The sequence below is a fragment of the Molossus molossus genome, unplaced genomic scaffold (genome assembly GCF_014108415.1).
Source record: "Molossus molossus isolate mMolMol1 unplaced genomic scaffold, mMolMol1.p scaffold_m16_p_16, whole genome shotgun sequence".
NCBI classification, from domain to species: Eukaryota; Metazoa; Chordata; class Mammalia; order Chiroptera; family Molossidae; genus Molossus; species Molossus molossus.
The window spans coordinates 36,615,282-36,635,486 of NW_023425351.1; the positions used below are offsets into that span (position 1 = coordinate 36,615,282).

At 35.1% G+C, this 20,205-nt stretch overlaps 1 protein-coding gene across 9 annotated transcripts in view; it reads right to left on the reverse strand.

The window, feature by feature from the left end:
* Window positions 1-20,205, reverse strand: part of TRIQK (triple QxxK/R motif containing) — a 76,752-nt gene that overhangs the window by 42,453 nt on the left and 14,094 nt on the right. For 4 of the 9 annotated variants that reach the window (XR_004959882.1, XR_004959883.1, XR_004959881.1 and 1 more), the window contains exons 1-3: window positions 4,653-4,680; window positions 4,203-4,258; window positions 2,572-2,653 (exon numbers count right to left, since the gene is read on the reverse strand). Coding sequence is in view for 6 of the 9 variants with exons in the window: in XM_036264165.1 (XP_036120058.1) it covers window positions 2,572-2,653; window positions 4,203-4,223 (103 nt within the window). In the remaining 3 variants the exon portion in view is untranslated. Of the gene's footprint in view, window positions 1-2,571; window positions 2,654-3,614; window positions 3,667-4,202; window positions 4,259-4,652; window positions 4,705-4,877; window positions 5,022-20,205 lie in introns of those variants that run through there. The other 5 variants (XM_036264168.1, XM_036264167.1, XM_036264166.1 and 2 more) reach the window with 4 other exon arrangements.

Consider the following 20,205-nt stretch of genomic DNA (forward strand, 5'->3'; position numbering starts at 1 on the left):
ATACAATAGAGAGGCAAAGAGACAAGTCAAAATATTTATTTGTTTGTTTGTTTATTTATTTATTTTTAATCCTCACCAAAGGATATTTTTTCCATTAATTTCTAGATAGAGTGGAAGGGAGGGAGAGAGAGAGAAAGAGAGAGAAACATCGATGTGTCTCACATCAACTGGTTGCCTCCCTCTCGCAAGACCCTGACTGGGGCCGGGGATCAAACCTGCAACCCAGATACCAGGTATCTATCCTTTACCCCGACCCAAACCCATGACCCTTCAGTCCAAGGGCTGACACTACCTGCTGAGTCAAACTGGCCAGGGCTCTATTTCCAAAGTACACAGAGGATAACTCATATCTATACAACATTCCAATTTACAAACTGCTGTAATACTCTTGGACCTCACACGAACCCTGTGAGATAGGTATATCATGTGTTTAGTTACACAGGTAAGCAAAAGCAGGTTTATACCTGTTTGTATGGGAAATAATACAATAAACAATACTACAAGAATAAACTCGGTATTTTGTGTAAAACTACTTTTGCCCCACCTTGTATTTTCAAAAGTAAAACAGAAAAGGGAACTTTCTGTGGGAACATAATGCGTATCACGGCACCCTTAGAACAATTTAGTATAAGAAGGCTGAGGTTTCACAGTTATACTACTTTTCTGCCTTCTTCTTCTTTGGCTGTAATAAATATAACAACAAAATAAAAGAAAAAAAGCTGTCATGTTAATAGAACAGAAGACTTTGGAGTTCTAATATGTCTATTCTCAAAATTGGTTATTAGAGAAAATTAACTTTCTTTTTTAAAAAAATGTTTTTATTGATTTTTTTAGAGAAAGAAGAAAGAAGAGAGATAGAAACATCAATGTGAGAGAGAAACATCAATTGGCTGCCTCCTATATACCCCCCACTAGGGACTGAGTCCACAATCTGGGCCTATGTCCTGACCAGGAATAGAACCCAGACCTCTCAGTACATGGGACGGCACTCCATCCACTGAGCCACACAGGTCGGGTTAAACTAAATTTCAATAAAAACCTCAGCAGCTTTTTTGTGTAGGAGAAATATTCTTCTAAGGTGACAGAAACCAAAAGAGTGGTTTCATATTGGAGATTGGGTAGACATGGACTTGGACTGGAGTAGACATGGGGAACTACCTGAGAAGATAGAGATGTTCTATATTGTTAAAATTCTAAGAACTATATATTTAAGAGTTGGATTGTGGATTGATTTACAATATGGTTATTCTTCAGTTACGTGGTTAGCACATCTCATTTGATCAGAGACTTCAACCTGGTGAGTCAGTCCTTCTATTTAAACATATAAGTAACATAAGAACTCATACTATTTATCCACAAGGCATCCTATAAGTAAAGAAAGGATAATACAAAATAAAACAACATAAACCTCCCCTCAAGAAATTATCCAGATATATACTGTCTTGTAATTCACATTTATCTGACTAGCAGTTAGGTGAGTTGGATATATAAAGACCTTTTAATTTCATTTTTCATTGTAATAGTTGTTTGTTTTGTTTTTGTTTATTTAGATTTCTTTTTTTATGAACTGTCTCAGTATTTTTAGCCCATTTTACTACTGGCTTTTAGACTATTTTATTTATCTCTAGTAGGACTTTATTTTTCTACATCTAAAATTTAATTGGTTATATGTATTGTCAATATTTTTTCATTTTGTTTTACAGAAATATCTTTTCCTTGGAGAGCAACTTTGTATCACATTTATGATATAGGTACATATTCTTTTAGTATCAACTATTTCTACTTATCATCTGATTTCTATTTCAATTTATTTGTTTTTCCTTCAGTTATTTAGAAGGTTTTTTATTAACTTTTTTTTTAATAGCCAAAAAAAATGGGAACGGGTAGAACAGAAAGAAACAAAAGTAGAGGGTAAGGGGTAGATAAGGAAAATTTACATTTTTTGCTTCTGATTACTAATTTACTATAATTTGTTCAGAGTTGTGATTGTGTATACTGATTCTTTAAAACTGGGGGACTTGGGTTGTGACTAGTATTTAAGTAATTTTTTATAAATATTCCATGAGTCCTTGAAAAGAACAAGTAGAAAATCCTACATCATATAAAGTCTAAAACAGATAAGCTTCTTATCTTTCTGTGCTGATGAGTAGCAGTTCACCATTTTACTAAGGTAAGGTAAAATTTTAATAGAGAATTTTGAGATTATCAAATTATTATCATTAATAGACCACATAAATAAAAGTTTTTACAGGGATAAGAAAGATTTAATAGATGATAATATTAAAAATAGTGTCTATATAAAAGCATCTAGCCTTAAGAATACAAATATTTTTTAGTTTTTATTAAATTAATAAAAACTGAAAGAGCTTTGAGAAAATTACAGGGACACAAAATGTATTTCTCCACTGACAGGCAGGGCTGCACTTTTTGGCTTCTTAAAAACTCTATACTGTCTTTCATTATTCAATCCTGTATATTGTATGCATCAGGGAAAGGTTATTTTCTTAATACGACACATAATTTCTTTTCTCCTAATTTGAAGAAATGTATCAAAAGGAATTTACTGCTTACCAATTTGCTTTCTGTACTGATCAACAGGAAGTTTTATAGTGGAGGCATCTTTTCTACCCATCTTTGATCTCCAAAATGCCTTCTGCAAAGAAAAAAAAATCATGATGAAGTCCTAAAAAACCAAAAGCACTATCTACAAACTTCAGGAATAATTTATTCCATAAAATTCGTTTTTAAAGCAATAGGTAAAAATGCCTTTGACTTATTTCCATTAAATATCAGTAAAGAACACAAAATTATTTCATATAAATTATCAAGGATACCATTGGTGGTAATTAAATTTCCCTATCATTTTATGTTCTTGGTAACACTCATTTTATGAAGTACAACCAATGTTCAATTAAACTATACAGAGAGCATTATCTGCAAATGTGAAAGTGATGTAGTATTATTCACATGGTTTGAGGCTGCAGGCATGCTCTTGACAGTGTGTTTCTTTCCAACTACCTACTATGCCACACAGCAAGGCTAAAGTTTAAAGCTCAGGTAACAAAGTACAGAAATTTGAGTTCTAGTTCTGCTTCTCTTTCTGTAAACACAGTTTAAACTACCACCATTTACTGATATTCTCATTCTTACTACACGATATGTACTGTTTGATTTAATCTACCACGTATCTTTCAAATCCTGTTATTTTTATTGAATTTAAATATTGTGACAGACACAAGCAACTCATCAAAATCCATATTCTCCTTTTCTTCCTGGCTCAGAGTTGGACTGTATTTCCTAACCTCAGTCCAAATATGTGACTGAGTTGGTGTTAATAGAGTATGAATGGGAGTGATGTGTGTCACTTGCAGACTTGAGTATTTAAATATCTCCCTTGTTGAATCCTGAGTTCTCCTTCCTCTTCAAATTAGCTAGAATGGAAATGATCCCTAAATAAACCCTAAGGGTACATTTATAGGAACACAGAACCTTGGCCAGCCTGGGCTGGAGGAGAATATTCTAACTTGTTTACCATCATTGTACTCTACTGACAAACGAATGAACTTCTATTATGACTGAGTACATTATATATAAATTGGTGGAGTCTTACAGACCAACATGTTCCTGAATGCCCTGGAAATTGTTCCTCTGCTTCTAGTAAGGAAGCTACAAGTAAAAAGATTAGGTCAGGCAGTAACTGATCAGTGTTTAAGCAAGGAATACAGAGTCAAATAATTTGGAGACTAATAAGGTTGGAAGAGCCAACCTCTAAAAGCCAAATAGTAGGAAACAAAAGTGAAAAAGGTGTTGAAGAACAAAGGCCTATTAAGACTTCTTAGTTAAAAAAAGAGAGAGAGACAAAGAGTAGGTTAAGAATGGTACCCTCTCACCTGACCCTACCATTTCAGATCACCTACTGGGTGGAAAGAGAAAAGCATACAAAGTCCTGAAGTATAGAAAGGAAGAAGACAAGAGAACTATGTCTAGGACAACAATTGCAATGTGATTACTGGCACATGAAACTAACTACAAATGCCAAAAAGGTTACTATAATCTGAGAAAACTCTATTTATGAGGAAACCAGAAATTCTATGTAAAACTCTCTGCGCATGAAAATCAATCCTTGGGCCTCTAAACTTAAAGCAACAAAGTGCGCAGCCCTTAAGCAATGCAAACACTGTACATTTGTAGCATCCCCATACCTGACCAGGAGGGAGAACCATCCAGAAGGCAGAGCCATGAAGAAAAGGGAATTTCTCTAAAAAGACCATAATTAGGATCTAAGTGTAAACACAGTACCAGCTCAAAATGGTCCTGTCTTATTTAACAAGATACTGAATTGCTTTTCAGAGACAACAGACCAAACCTACCAGTCATAGCCAAAGCATGGGCAGAGGAGAGAACTTTGAGCTCCTGCTGCACCCGAAACCAAAGTCTCACCCCATCTCCTCCCCACCTTCCAACACCAGAAACCTTCAAAAGTGAAGGATCCCTGTCCAGGAAGACCAGTGCCGATGCTTCTTTACCATAAATGGCTAAGCTCCAAGGTCCTCCAATTAAAACCTGCCCACCAGCCCTGGCCGGGTAGCTAGTTGGAGCATCCTCACGTACACCAAAAGGTTGCAGATTCAATTCCCAGTCAGGGCATATACCTAGGTTGCGGGTTCAATCCTTGGGCAGGGCGCATACAAGAGGCAACTGGTCGATGTTTTCTCACATCAATTCTCTCTCCTTCCCCCTTCCTTTTTCTAAAATCAAAAAAAACATATCCTCGGGTAAGGATTAAACAAAAACAAAAACACAAACACCTGCTCCTGCCCCACCAGCACTTCCACATACCCGTTTCTCCTTAACTCCTTAAAAACAAACTTGAATACCTGATTGGGGAGTTCCAGCTTTTGAGCTATAGCTTTACCACTCTCCTTGCTTAGCGCTCTGCAAATAAAGCAACTCGAATTTCTCCACTGCAGTGCTTGGTGTTTAGTGTTTGGCTCTGGCAGTGCTGGGTGGACAAACTCTTTCTGTTGGGTAACACAAGCAAATAAACGTCTACTGTCGGTATAATGGGCCTTCTTAGGGGTCTCCTGTGTAGCAGGTTTAATAACGATAAATCAACGACTCCTGTGTGTTTCTCATTCTTCCCATTTTGCTATCCTCTGCTTCATGATTATTAGGGAAGAGTAGGTCAATTTCAGTCTGGAACCTCAAAGAACCACATTCCAGTTTGAGAGGGGAGACCGTGCATTGGCTCTAGATCCTTGACTTTGTACTGGATGCAGAAGATGGGAACTTTAGGATCTCCCTTCTTGAGAGGCAGGAAAGAGGACGTGCGTGGCTATTTCATGACCAGAAAGCTGGACTACAGGAAAAACTGTTGGCTACTCAATGAAGTACATGTTCTCTCTCTCTCTCTCTCTGAGCGTACGGGTCTACCTTTTCTGGCCTCCTTTGATGCCAGTTGTGGGCATGTGACTGGGTTTCAGTCAATGAAATATGGGTAAATTAATGTCTGCTATTTCTAGAATTAACCTGTAAAAGCTTTCCATATGTACTCATTCATCTTGCTAAAATGGAGGTGACCTCCAGAGTGACACTGGAAAAAATGTGAAGGTGGCAGACATTATATCCTGGGTCCTGAATGACTGAACAGAAAAGGGCTATTCAACCAACTTGTTTTCCTTTCACAGTGCTGAGAGAACAAGAATAAACTTGTAGCATTTGAGCCTCTATACTTTTTGTATCTATTAATTACAGTAAGTAGTATCATCCTAATTAAAACAAATATGTTTAGATGTCTCCATATAAACTGATGTAATTATCAAGGTGTCGTTTTCCTAATGAGCATTAAGGTTCTTAAATGTCAAATGAATTTGAATGTGTTCAGAGCAAACTGTACTGTTTACTTATATATATGGTCACACAGAGCAATGTTAACAATGATCCCACCTAATATAGTAAAAGGCATTTCCAAATTAATAATTTCTACATATGTATAAAAATATAAATTCAGCAAAAATCTATTTTTCTATTCATAATAATCTTCAGATTTAATATTATGGCAATATTTAAGAATATACAAAGAATATACAAAGAATATACAATATTTAAGAATATACAAAAGTCAAATAAATTAAGTCTTCACTCCTCATAAACCATGTAGCTATTACATCAAAGATAACACATCCTTAAAATTAAAATTCCAGCCCTGGCCGGTTTGGCTCAGCGGTTTGAGTGTCGGCCTGCGGTCCAGAGAGACCCGGGTTCAGTTCCCACTAAGGGCAGGTACCTCAGTTGCAGTTTGTTCCCAGCCCTGGTTGAGTCGTGTGGGTGGCAATCACTCGATGTGTCCCTTTCACATCGATGCTTCTCTCTCTCTCTCTCTCTCCTTCCCACTCTATCTGAACAAAAAATGGAAAAATGTCCTCGAATGAGGATAAAAAATAAATTAAAATTCCAATGAAATCAGGACATCACCTAACCCTATAGGGGCACATTTTATAATTCAGAATATTGAAAGCAAATGCTGTTAATACAAATACCATCAAAATGTCAAAATATATATCTGTTCATATAGAAACTGTTTGCATAGTGTTTTGTATCTATTAATCATAAAGAGGAGTCAAGTTATTTTCATCTTGATTGTGTGGGGCTAAAAACTATATCACTTCATTTTAAGATAGAAGTTAGTTTAAATGAATGAATACACAAAATATTATTCCCTCTTCAATTTAGTTTTGTTTTTCAACTTTATGCAATAACTTAAATTTTTAAAAAGCAACTTACTCACTCACACTGTCTACCAAAACAGTCACTCACTATGCTTCCTCCAGTTCCTGTCTGGTCATTTAAACCAACATCCCAACAGAGATAACACTTAGAGGCCAGTATTTTATTCATTCATTATCAGTAATAAACAATTAAATGAGGAATCCACAGACAATGTCTTTTCTCCAAAGTAAATGAAATTTTATTTATTTTAAAATGTACTTTAAATAAAAACGTACACCAAAAAAAGCTACATAACCTAAATTTTTACAATAACCTATAATCTATGAACAGACACATTTTATATGTATAATAACCTGCGAATATGAAAACTTTAAAAGAAAGAATGTCAACCTAGGAAATTAATTAAAGAGAAACAAATTTTAATTTTTGTTATTTTTTTAGTGATTGGTAATCTCTAATCAAAATGTCAAATGTAAACTTGATTCTTGTCTTTGAAATTATTCTATTCTATTCTTTAAGCAAAATGACATTCAACTTAAATTTTGAAACAAAAGTGCCCAGAGAATGCACACATAATTCACGTTTTATTAGCTGTAACAAACACAACAAGTTAGAAAATATTTTACTTTCCTAATAAAAACATTGACGTTATCTAAAATGATCTAAAGAGATACCCATTCATGTGCATGGTGCAAACTGTCAATGCCTCAGACATCTAGAACCTCTAAATATTCTGACTTTTCTTTGTTCTTCAAAGCCTTGCAGTAATCACCATTCTTTTCTTTTGCTTTGATGGTTAGATAGCAAACTCCCAAGAAATCCAGGGAGACATTAGCACATACAGCCGCAATTTCTAATAAGACATCTATTTGCATACAGCATCAGCCACAATTTAAAATGTGCTCCGACAGATGTGGAAAGAGAATAACACATTTATATTAGCATGTACAATACCAAGATTGTTTTCAGAATTTAATTCCTTGGAGAGGACATCTCATCACCTTCTTTTACAAAGAACACTACATTCCCTGAGGAACTAACTTGCCCTGAGACCTAAAAAAAACAAAAACTAAAATATGGATTAATAATAAATTATTTATTATTTATGAATTTTGCCATAGGAATAATTTAAGATTAAATCATCAGGGTTTTTTAACATTCTTAATACTTGATAACACATAATTAGAAAGAAAATACTAATTTAATTTAATAACTACAATTGCATATTAAAATAATTCATAATTTTTTATTTAACTAAAACTTTATATGCTTTGGAACTTTTAAGATAAAAAAGTATTTTTGTTTTGTCTTGGCTGGGTGGTTCTGTTATTTGGAACATCATCCCAAACACCAAGAGGTTGAGGGTTCGACTCCAGGTCAGGGCACATAGGTTATATGTTTGATCCCCGATCTGGGCGCATATGAGAGGCAACTAATTGGTTTCCCTCTCACATCAATGTCTCTCTCTCTCTGTAAAAATAAATAAATAAATAAATATCAATGAACATGTCCTGGGTTGAGGATGAAGCAAGTGTTTTTGTTTTTAGTATCTGTTCTTAAACTGGTTTTGCACAGCAATTTGCCACAAGTATTTTTTTTTAACTTTATTTTTATTGTTGACACTACTATAGATGTCCCCATTCCCTCCTCCTCCTCTGCCCACCTCCACCCAGGCCCCACCTTCCCTCTGGCCATCATCACAATGTTGTCTGTGTCTAGGGTTTATGCATATATGTTTCTGGCTAATCTTTTCACTTTCTTTCATCCTGCCCCCTGCCCCCACCCCTCTGACAGTCTATTTCATGTATCCATGCCTCTGTTTCTATTTTGTTCATCAGTTTATTTTGTTAATTAGATTCCACATATAAGTGAGATCATATAGTGTTTGTCTTTCTTTGACTGGCTTATTTCATTGAGCATAATAATCTCCAGGTCCATCCATGCTATTACAAAAGGTAAAAGTACCTTCTTTTTATGGCCTGTAGTATTCCACTGTGTAAAGGTACTACAGTTTTTTTCTCTACTCATCTACTGATGGGCACTTGGGCTGTTTCCAGATCTTGGCAATTGTAAATAATACTGCTATGAACATAGGGGCATATATATTTTTAAGCATAATATGAGACCTTTAAAAAGAAACAAAAGTAGTGTCATATTTAATCACATTGAAAGCAAGTTATTATATTGCTCATATATACCTTTCTTATGAAATCTAGAAAGAGCAAGTAAAGAAATAAGAAATCTGAAGCCTTCACATATATGTCTCTGCTTCCAGAAAAATCATTCAATGCAATCATTCAAATATGACATTTAAATACAGATCAAAATACAGGTTATTAAAAAAGCCCAGGCTATGACCCCAGAAATATAATCATCTCAGTTTTTAAAGCTAAAAGATAGGCCCTTAGTTAAGAAAACTCTTACAAATAAGCAGAAAATATGTTTGGTTATCACTGGATCACAACTGAGAACCAATCATGAAAACACAATCTCATGCTAGATGTCGGGATGAATAAAGTAGTAAATAAAGAAGACACCTGCTGCTGATCTTATGGTGTATTCAATGTTTCCAGAGTAATGTTTTAAAAATTCAAAACTGATCATGTAATTAACATACTTAAGTCATCCAAATGGGTGAATTCCTAGATAAGGCAAAAATCCTCAGTGTAAAGAACCATTAATGTTCAAGTTTGTCCTCTATTCATGTTCCAATGCACTATCAAATCCAGCTTTCAGTTCTACAGTTTTGGCAAGCCCATTCACATTTTCATGAATTTACGGATGCTCTTCAATTTACTTTAAATGTCCCTTTCATATCCCCCCACTTGTGGAACCTACATTTTAATATGTCAAGCAAGGGTATCTAATTAGATCTTCAGAGATAATGCTCCATATGTAAAGACTTTTGAAGTGTAGCACAGCATCAAGTAGACAATGTAAACCTTGACATAAATATAATATTGAGATAAGTCATTATATGGATGAATAAATTCTGACTGTATGAAACTGTAGAGCTAAACAGTGGTCTTCCTAATGTTTTCAGGGATCAAAGTGACCACCTCATCTCATCTTAACCTTGCCAAATTATTTTATTTTTTATTTTTTGCTTTTTTTTAATCCTCATCCGAGGACATTTTTCCATTTTTTGTACAGACAGAGTGGGAGGGAGAGAGAGGAAGAGAGAGAGAGGGAAACATCGATGTGAAAGGGACACATCGAGTGGTTGCCACCTGCACGACCTACCAGGGCCGGGGACAAACTGCAACCGAGGTACATGCCCTTAGCGGGAACCGAACCCGGGTCTCTCCGGACCGCAGGCGGACGCTCTAACTACTGAGCCAAACTGGCCAGGGCAAATTACTTTTTTTTATAGCTGCAGAAAGAGTATGAAAAAAATTAATATGTGAAAAGGCTATTTCTAAAATGTGATCACTTGCCAACATTGATATAAAAATTAATAACAAAAGTAACTACAGGACAGTTACCTGTGTAACCCCAGAAACTCTTGTTCTAGGAAAGAAATCTTAGCCATTTGGGACTAACCCTCCAGCCATATTTTGGGATTAAAATGAATACAGTATCAACCAATAGTGCTGGAACAACTGCACATCCTTAGGGGGAAAGCAAGCAAACAAAATCTGGACCCCTATCTCACACCACATACAAAAATCTATTAAGGACAGACCATAGATCTAAAAAAAAGAGCTAAAACAATAAAACTACTGGGGAAAAAAAGAGATTATCTTCATGAACTTGGAGTAGGCAAAGACTTCTTAAAGAGAACACAAATAGTATAGAACCAAAAAAACAAAAAAAAAAAGTTGTCTCTGCTCATCAAAAGGTACAGTAAGAAAATAAATGGTGAGTTTTCAATAGGAAGTGGATATTTATAATACCTGTATCTGACAGAACTTACATCTAGAATGTGTAAAAACTACTCAATAATATAAAATACAACTCAATAAACTATGAGTAAAAGACTTGAACAGAAATTCCATCAAAGAAGACATATAAATGACAAGTACATAAAAATGTTCTTAACACCATTAGTAATTGACAAAATACAAATTTAAATTAAAATTTTGATATCACTACACGCCCCCTAGAATGGGTCAAATACAGATTTACTATACAAAGTATTGGGAGGATGTGGAACAACTGAAATTCTCATACATTGTTGATGGGGGTGTGAAATCATAAAACCACTTTGGAAAAAGTTTTGGCAATTTCTTACAAAGTTAATTACCAGCAATTCTACTCCTAGGAATGTCTCCAAGAGAGATAAATATATATGCCCACAAAAAAAAAGCTTTATACAGGATGTTCATAGCATCTTTATTCAGAAGAGCTAAAAATTGAAAATAGCCCCAATACTGACTGACATAAGAACTATGGTTTAGTCACACAGTATAATATACTACCCAGCAAAATAACTGATAATTGTGACACTGAAGCTAAATCTGACAAATACTATGCTGGATGAAAGAAGGAATGGCTCATTTGGACCTAAATTGAACGGGCATTCATCAGTTTTACACGTCTTTGTAATATCATTTAACAATGGCGATCCCTGCTCCTTCCCTGACACACACATTGAAACACTTACTCTCTATGAGCTAAGGAATAAGTAAGAGATGAGAAAGCAGAAATGAAAAGTATAGACACATTTATAACAAAATAAATAAAAGAAAGGAGCGAAACAGGATAGTATGTAGAAAAGTTAGAACTGAGGTTGAAGGACATTTTTTTGTTTTGCTTTGTTTTACTCTTGAGGACTACTGTATTGTTTTTAATACAGATGGAAATTTGAGTTGGTCAAAATAAGTGGAAGGAACCAGTAGAAAGGAAGGGGGTGGGTCAAGACACAAGAAAAAAAAGTAAGATATGATTCAGGTTTCCAAGTAGATAGGAAGGGACAGAATTCAGTGAACACTTGAAAGAATAATATAGCACACTACCTCTTTCACTTTAACAGTAAAGAGAAAAATATGGTTAAAAATCCATGCAAGTTTTGAGGATTGGTAGCCCAAAGTACAGGGAGCTCTGTCTGGTCGCTCTAATTTCACTACATAATAGGAGGCAAGATTATCTTCTAAGAGAAACGGAAGGTGGAAAGTTTGGAGGTTTGAGAGTATAGAGGCTGGAATTTATACTTTGGCAGAACAGAAAGAGCTGTCTAGGAAAAACAGGATTTAATGAGAAACACTAAGAGACTAAATGAAATGGGTAACCAGGAATCCATGGTAGCAGCAAAGGATATGTATCTATCTTCCTGAGTGCTCAGCTGCTCGCTGGCTGCTGGCACCGCAAAGGGATCAACAGCTGGATTGAGCAAAGTGCAGGTTTTCCCAGTCAGGCATGACAGAAGGGCAGTAGGGCAAAAAAGTTTAGGATACCACAAAAATGGGTGAAATACCGTATCATGGAGTCTAAATCTAGGGAAGGAAGTGAAGAGAGCAGGGTAGTTAGAGTTAAGCAGAAAGTAGGTCAATTTTTGGACTAAAAGACTTGGATGAGGTCATATAATAAAAGTATTGGGACTAAAAGAATTTCTTTTACCAGAGAACAACAAAGGTTATTAATAGAAAGTGTGAGGTAAGTAACATTATTATTGATGTAAAGCAGGTTATGCTCCAGGGTGACCAACGTGACAAGAAAACACTATGGCAGAAAAGTTAAGGAAATGAAAGACCAGAATAATACTACATCATACATGTGAATAAGGAAGGCACTGTGGTTAATGGCAGGATTTGGGTTAGGGTAAAAAGACAGACTCTAAGTTAGGAAGACTGATGAGTGACCTGAATATCCACAGATAATAGTACAAAGAGGTAGAGGGCACTATAGTCAGATGGCATGAGCCACAAAGGAGCCGGGGTATTTTGTTTCCTTTGTCTTATTTGTTTTACTATGCCTGGGAAAGTAAATGATCTGAAGGTTGCAATAAGGCAACCAGACTCTTGATCCACAGGTATGTAGAGAAGAGTTTCCATTTAAGATGGCTTTAGGGAAATGGCGTCTCTGAAAGAATCACATTTTGTTTAATGTTAAGAGGTAAAAGTAATAATCACTTAAGTGCTTGAGGATGGATGGAACTCAAGAATGATATAAAGAGCCCTGGCTAGATACTTCAGTTGGTTAGAGCGTCGTCCCGATACACCCAGGTTGCAGCTTTGATCCCCAGGCAGGGCACATACAAGAATCAACCAATGAATGCAAAAATAAGTGAAAACAAAAATCAATCTCTCTCTCTCTCTCTGTCTCTTCTTTCCTGTCCCTCTAAAGTAAATAAATAAAATGTAAAGAAAGAAAGATAAGAGATATAAAGAAAAATATAAGGAGAAAAGGGAATATCAAGAGATTGATCGATTAAAATAAATAAATAAACTACTGAATACTATGAGCATAAGAGTTCAGGGAAAGACAATGGCCAAATAGGTCATCTTGGACAGGAAACAAAGGTAACAGGAATGTGTAGTATCCTGAATCAGTTTATCTCAAAAGCACTGAGTACTGAGGACTGCACTGAGTACTTAGACCTCTCAGGAGTCATCTGTGGCCTGAGTAAAATGGTAAGTCCTAGTCCCCCTGGAAAGGGTCAGCTGGCTGGAACCAAATATCTCAGAGGAAAACCTCAGGTCTCAAGAGTCTAATTAGGCAGACAGTTTCACAAGTAGTGACTAGAGGTTCTAGATCAGCCCTTATCAAAATGGGATACATCCATCGCCAGCATCAGAGTTGTATGGGATGCTCATTAAAATACACATTCCTGAGCTCCACCACAGTCGCACTGAATCACATCTCAAAGGCTAAGGTTTAGGAATCTCCAGTTTTGTGGGGTTTTTTGCTTGTTTGTCTGGTTTGGTATTTTTTGGTTTTTGATTTTTTGAGGGAGGGCATTAGTGTTTGAGAACCACTACTCTTTCTTCAACACTCATTGGCAATTCTTCCGCGTGCCCGCATTTGAGAAGGAGCGCTGGAAGAAGCCTGAACAGGGGTTGTGAGATGGATTGCTGGAGGCTGAACAGGGCAGTATGACTACATTGTGGAAGTTTTCGGTGATTTTCTGAAACTCTAAACTTTTTCTGAATGCAATGGGAAACTGTAGAAGGGTATTGCATAAGGTAACCTTTTAATAAGATTAGAAAGACTGGGACATTTGAAGACAATTAATAAGCTTGAAAAAAAGATCTAGTTATGTTCCAAAGACAATCCACTATGGGAGCAATGCAGCAAGCAGAAAGGAAGTGGTATTTGGTATTTGACTTTTTAGAACTTGGGAACAGCCCAGATAGGGGGTACGAGGCAGAGGAAAAGCTGAAGATAACCATGCTTTAAAATTGAATAATTAAAATATGAATTCCTTGCCCGGCCAGTGTGGCTCAGTGGTTGAGCGTCGACCCATGCCCCAAGAGGTCGCTGGTTGGATTCCCAGTCAGGGCACATGCCCAGGTTATAGGCCCAATCCCTAGTGGGGAGCCTATAGGAGGCGGCTAATCAATGTTCTCTCTCATTGATGTTTCTCTCTCTCTCTCCCTCTCCCTTCCTCTCTCTAAAATCAATAAAGAAAAAATTTTTTAAAAATAAAACACAAATTCCCAGGCCTCATTTTTCAGAGGTTCACCTTCAGTAAAGTAAGGGAGGGTCCAAGGAAGCTGCATTTTAAAGGAGAAACAACTCCCTGCCAGGGTTTTCAAACTCACCTGTTTCATGGACCATACTTGGGAAGATATCGAGTTAAACAGATAATAATGTCATTGACAGCAATGAGTAACATAGAGGGAGAAGTAGTTCAAACACAATTGTATCACAAATTCCTGGCCCCCACAAAAAAGTACCCACAAGTATTTCCTTACTTTTACTTTATAATGCTTTTTTAAGGCACAGACTGTTATGGCATCTGGACAGACACACTTGAAAACAACACACTAAATTTATACAGCCCAGAATAAACAAAAAGCGGCCTTGCAGGTATCATCGACAATGCTCAACACTGGGGGTGGGGGTGGGGGTGGGGGTTCTGCTTTTGCTTGTTTTCATCTAATTATTTTTTTTAATTCTATACTTTGTACAAATACCAAAGAAATAGGCATTTCAAATCTGGAAGGGAGAGGATTTCTATCAAGTAAGGGATCATTTTCCTAAGCAGAAAAATGGTTATTACTATTTACCTGAGTTTAAATTCAGCACAATAGAAAATGAACTGCAGTTAATTTCTTGTATTATATTTGCAAAAGGAGATAGGTTAGTTAAGCTAGGACTGGTGTGTGATACGTTTTTAATAGTTAATTTAAAAAGTTCTTAACGACATAACACTTTCTTTTAAATAAAGGTTATATTTTATGTAAACTACTACTTTCAAAAGGTTTCTAAAGGTTATAATAATATCGTACCAAATAAATAAAACTGCAGACCCTAATTTTACTATTATAGAGTCCTGAAACAAGAAAAGACATATCCAACTTTGCAGAAAGAACAAAACAATCTACGATTCTAAGTATAAAACCAGTAGGGCGGGCGGTTTGGACCACTGAATGCTAAGAGCTGAACAAGTCGAAAGGAATGAGAAGCAAGTGTATGTTTGGCTTCAGGGATTCTCAGTGAAAAAAAGGCAGTTTCATTTATTCTTTGAACATTAACCAATCAACCTTCAGACTGCTTTTACTGATGAGACAAAAAGTTATTGAAAATAGGGTTATAGATTTAAAGGTCACAAACAATTTTTCAATACTTATAATCCCTTTCAACTGAGTTATTTTAAAGGAATTATATGAAACCCAAGATTATTTCCATTATCATATAGATAATAAAAATTTAATTCCATCCACATGGAGCAAAACCTGGTGGCTAACTGATGAGGGAAAACAATAAGCTCTAAAGGCAAACATCTCAGATGGCATCTATTCTTGTTTCTATAATTCTGAAGTAAAAACATATATTTATCTACTTTAATTCCTCAATAGGAACTTCCTCTTTCAATAAGCTGCCTGAGACAAAGGTTTAATAAAAAAAAAAAAAAAAAAATACATTTTTAATGTATAGCCCAACTGTTAAATGCATTTGGGAACTTCTAATAATATATCTCTGTTCAGCATAGATAAAATGCCCTGATATACTCTCAATCTATCAAAATCACGACTTATATCCAAGTTTGGCTTATTCAAAGTAAAAAATTTTATTTTATTTTTCATTTACGTGTATTTTACATTGAAGCAATCATGAACCAACTTCTGAAAACATATTAGTTTTTGTACAATATATTAATAAGTTTGGGAATTCCACTACAAGGCTTTTAGGAGTCTCTACATGTCCCCTGTCAATCTCTAAGAGAGGGCTTGAATATGGCACATTTACAATGTTACTTGTCCAAATTTCAAATTTTGCACAGACTTCTCTGAACTTCCTTGATCTAGTTTAATGGCAAGCATCATTTATGCTAATTAGTCATTTCAATATGTATTAACTATTTCAAGTAATTAGGTTTCCAAACTGAACAAAAACATTCTGGGAAAAGTCACTCAAGTCTACTTAAAGAATAAAAAATAACCTAGATTTTTCTCTCTCTCTCTTTCTCACTCCCTCTCTCTGTCTCTCTCTCTAGCTAACTGCTTCAGGAATAGTGAAATAAAAAAAAAGAAAGTTCGCCCTGGCCGGTTTGGCTCAGCAGTTACAGCATCAGCCTGTAGTCCCGAGAGACCCGAGTTCAGTTCCCGCTAAGGGCATGTACCTCGGTTGCAGTTTGTCCCCGGCCCTGGTTGGGTTGTGCAGGTGGCAGCACAATCCTTTCACATCGATGTTTTTCTTTCTCTTTCTCTCTCTCTCTCTCTCCCCCCCCCCCCACTCTATCTGAACAAAATATCAAAAAATGTCCTCGGGTGAGGATAAAAAAAAAAAAGAAAGTTCTACTTTAGCAACTAGACAACTAGATGGTTTTTAAGAAACATTCAATGTTTGTCCTCTGGCAAAATACAAGCATAGTAGAGAAACAAACAGACCAAAGGACATAAAACCTTAGTTTAGCCACATCTTTTCAATAAAACACTGAATGACCTTGACAAAGTCATTTCCCTTTGTACAAATTTCTTAAATTTCCTTCAAATTTATAAACTTAGTATACATAAGTATATGTTTCAGGTTAAAGATAATTATGTTCATGCCTAGAAACATATTCTTGTATACTAGGATAGGACCAATAATAATACTACATACTTTTTAAATATATCTTTTAAAACCAATTAAAGATATGGTCACTGAGGTAAGCTTAATTTGAGTATGTAATGCAAAATAAACAGCTCCATGGTAAGCATCAGAATGCCCTTTATTGTTATTTTATTTCTAGTAGTTTCATAATTCTGTATGACTTACTAAAAATAGCTTTATTAGTAGACATAAGAGGATAAAAACTAGAATACATCAAACTCATAGAAGCTACATAAAATGCATTCATTATATTGAAGTCTCATATGATGTTATCATTACCAGTTTACTAATATAAGAATATCTCAGGCTTATAGTTTTTAAGCAGATTATGTTATAAAACTTACATTTACAAACAATGATGTAAACTACATGATTATAAAACCACCAAATTTTACTACCACTGATATCCAACTAAGAGTCTTGAACTTAAAATATGAGAAAACAGTGTGGAAAAGGTTAGTGGAATGAAGCACTAAGTTATTAACTAATATACCTCTACAATGTGGAAACAAATAAATAAAAATAGAGAAGAAAGTACAATTCTAAAAAGTATATTGAAATATTTCTAAAAAAAAAAAAAAGGATAGAGAAAATATCCCAGGTATGAATCAAAACACAAATGAGAAAACCAAAAATTCTACTTTGTAGCAGGTTGTATCTCTCATCTCCTAGTCCCTAATTCCTACTATATCAAATGTTTAATGCCTTCAGTAAGGCATTTCAATTAAAAAGATGACAAAGTATCGCTTGATAGTTGGCCTTTTTTAAGAATAATTTCATAAAAAAGAAATAATTTTTAAAAAGCTATAAAATGAAAATATAGAAAATGTAGATTTGAAATTCTCAAAAAGCAATTAAAAAACTCTATATACCATCAATGTTATAGACTATAGAGATTAGAAATGAACTATAAAATATCTAGAAATCATCAGGGTTCTGGTTATATGAGTGAACGTTCATTTTGTTAAAATTCACCATATGAACTTCCATCCAACTCCCCCATCCTTTGGGCTATTATTGTCATACATTTTACATCTTCATATATTACGAGCCATAGCTAATATGTCTGCTTTAAACAAATATCTTTTTTAAAAACTTAAATGAGAAAATGTCTTTCATATTCACCAATACATTTCCTATTTCTAGTATTCTATTTCTTGTATAGATTAATGTTTCATTTTCCTTTTTTCACAAAAAACTTCCTTTAATATTCCTTGAAGTGCCGTTTTAGGGCAACAAATCCTCTTGCATTTTTGTTAGATATAAAAGTATTTATTTTGTCTTCTATTTTTGAAGAATATTTTGCTAGGTATAGAATTCTAGGGTCACAATTATTTTTTCAGCACTTGAAAGATGTCACTGTCTTCTGGCTGGTAGTTTTGATGAACACTCGTCAAATTTATCTCTTTTCTGCACTTCACAATCCTCCCCTTCTCTGGCTACTTAAAAAAAAAAAAAAAATCCCTGCTTTCGTCAGTTTAATTTTGATGTCTGTCTGTTTATGTTGATCCTGGTTAGGGTTCCTTGAGTTCTTAGATCTGTGAGTTTAAAGTTTTCATCAAATTTGGAAAATTTTCTGCCATGATTTCTTTAAATATTTTTTCTGCTCTCCTCACTCCTTTCCAGGACCTTCAGCTAAATATTGTTACATAAGGCACTGAGGCTCACTGCCTTTCATTTTGGACTGATTTTATTACAGTACCTTCAAATTCACTGATTTTTGTCTTCTGTAGTGTCGAACCTACTATTAATTATCCAGTGAGATTTTTAGTTCAGAAACTGTATTTTCATAATTAGAAGTTCCTTTGATTCCAATACCTTCCCTTTCTCTTTTACATTCATGTTTTCCTTAATAAATTAAAAATATTTAAAATAACTGATTAGCTTTCTTGCTGGTAGTTCCACTAAATCTGTCACTTAGTCTGTTTCTATTGAATGGTTTTTCTCCTGCATATATAACAAATTTTCCTGCTCTTTGGCATGTATAGTATTTTTTAATTGATGATGGACATGATAAATGTTACATTGTTGAGGGTCCAAATATTGTTTTCTTCCTTTGAAAAACTTTGAGTTTTTGTGGGAAGGGGAAGCAGGGTAGCTAAATTACTTGAATATCAGTTTGATCAGGGTTTGCTTAAATTCTGCTAGGTTGGGTTGGTGAAGCCTTCACTCCAGATATAGGTCAGCCCTACTAATACAAATTATCTACTCAAGAGTCTCCACTAAATATCCTGGATCATGAACACCATTCTGACTGGCTAAAGCTCCAATATCTCCTCTTTCTTGTAAGCTCTCATAATTGTTTAATTTAAAACTCCCTTCCAAAGCTATATCCTGCCATATGAAGCTTTCCACTGCATAGGCATAGCCTGGTACCCAACCAAGACACGGAGAAGCCCCTGTGCAGATTTCTGATGTGTTTTGGCTGCAGAGCTCCTCCAGAACTCTGCCCAACAATGCAAAGTCCAGTTTCTCCAAACTGCAATCTCCAGCACCTAAACTCAATGAAGTTGCTGGGCTGTTTGCGTTCCTCCTCTCTATACCCACAATCAAGAAATTAATTCCTGGGGAATTTTTATTGATGATGCAAATTTACTTGATCTTATGCAAACTTAGCTTATAGTTTGTTTATTCATTCAATTGACCACAAAATTTAGATAGCTACTATTTTCTTCATGATTAAGAGTTTTCCAAAGTCAATTAAAATATAGTCCCAGAGATCAATATTTGAGATTAGTCTGATGAAAAAGAAAAAATCTGGGACCTTTAGGTGGCAGTTAAAATTATGGCACTTAGCTAAAAGATATATGATTACACCTAAGCTGGAAATAACAGTGGTAGTATTAAAGCCATGGAACTTATCTTAGAGATAATAAAAGGGAGGATCTGAATCTAAGTGGTCAGTACAACAAGTTTATTTAGGATGACAAAATCAGAAGAAACTTCACAGATTAATATGTTTATATATTCTTAACCTTTATACCTTGGACAGCAACAAGCCTTATCAAAGAACCTAGGTTCAATCCTACTCTTACCTTGCTAACAATGACTCAAAATAAAATAACAATAGCAAATCTTTCTCTAAGAAAATCATGCAAATTTTAATTTGAAATCTAATATTACAGAATTGTGTTAAAATTTGATAACTGGGTTTTTTTTTTTTTACACCAGTAAAGAATACCGAACTAGTTGAATACCCACATTTGAAAAGCAACAAATCCACAAGATCAATGCCTTCAAGTATAACTCTAGGAATCCACTAACAAAGGAATACGA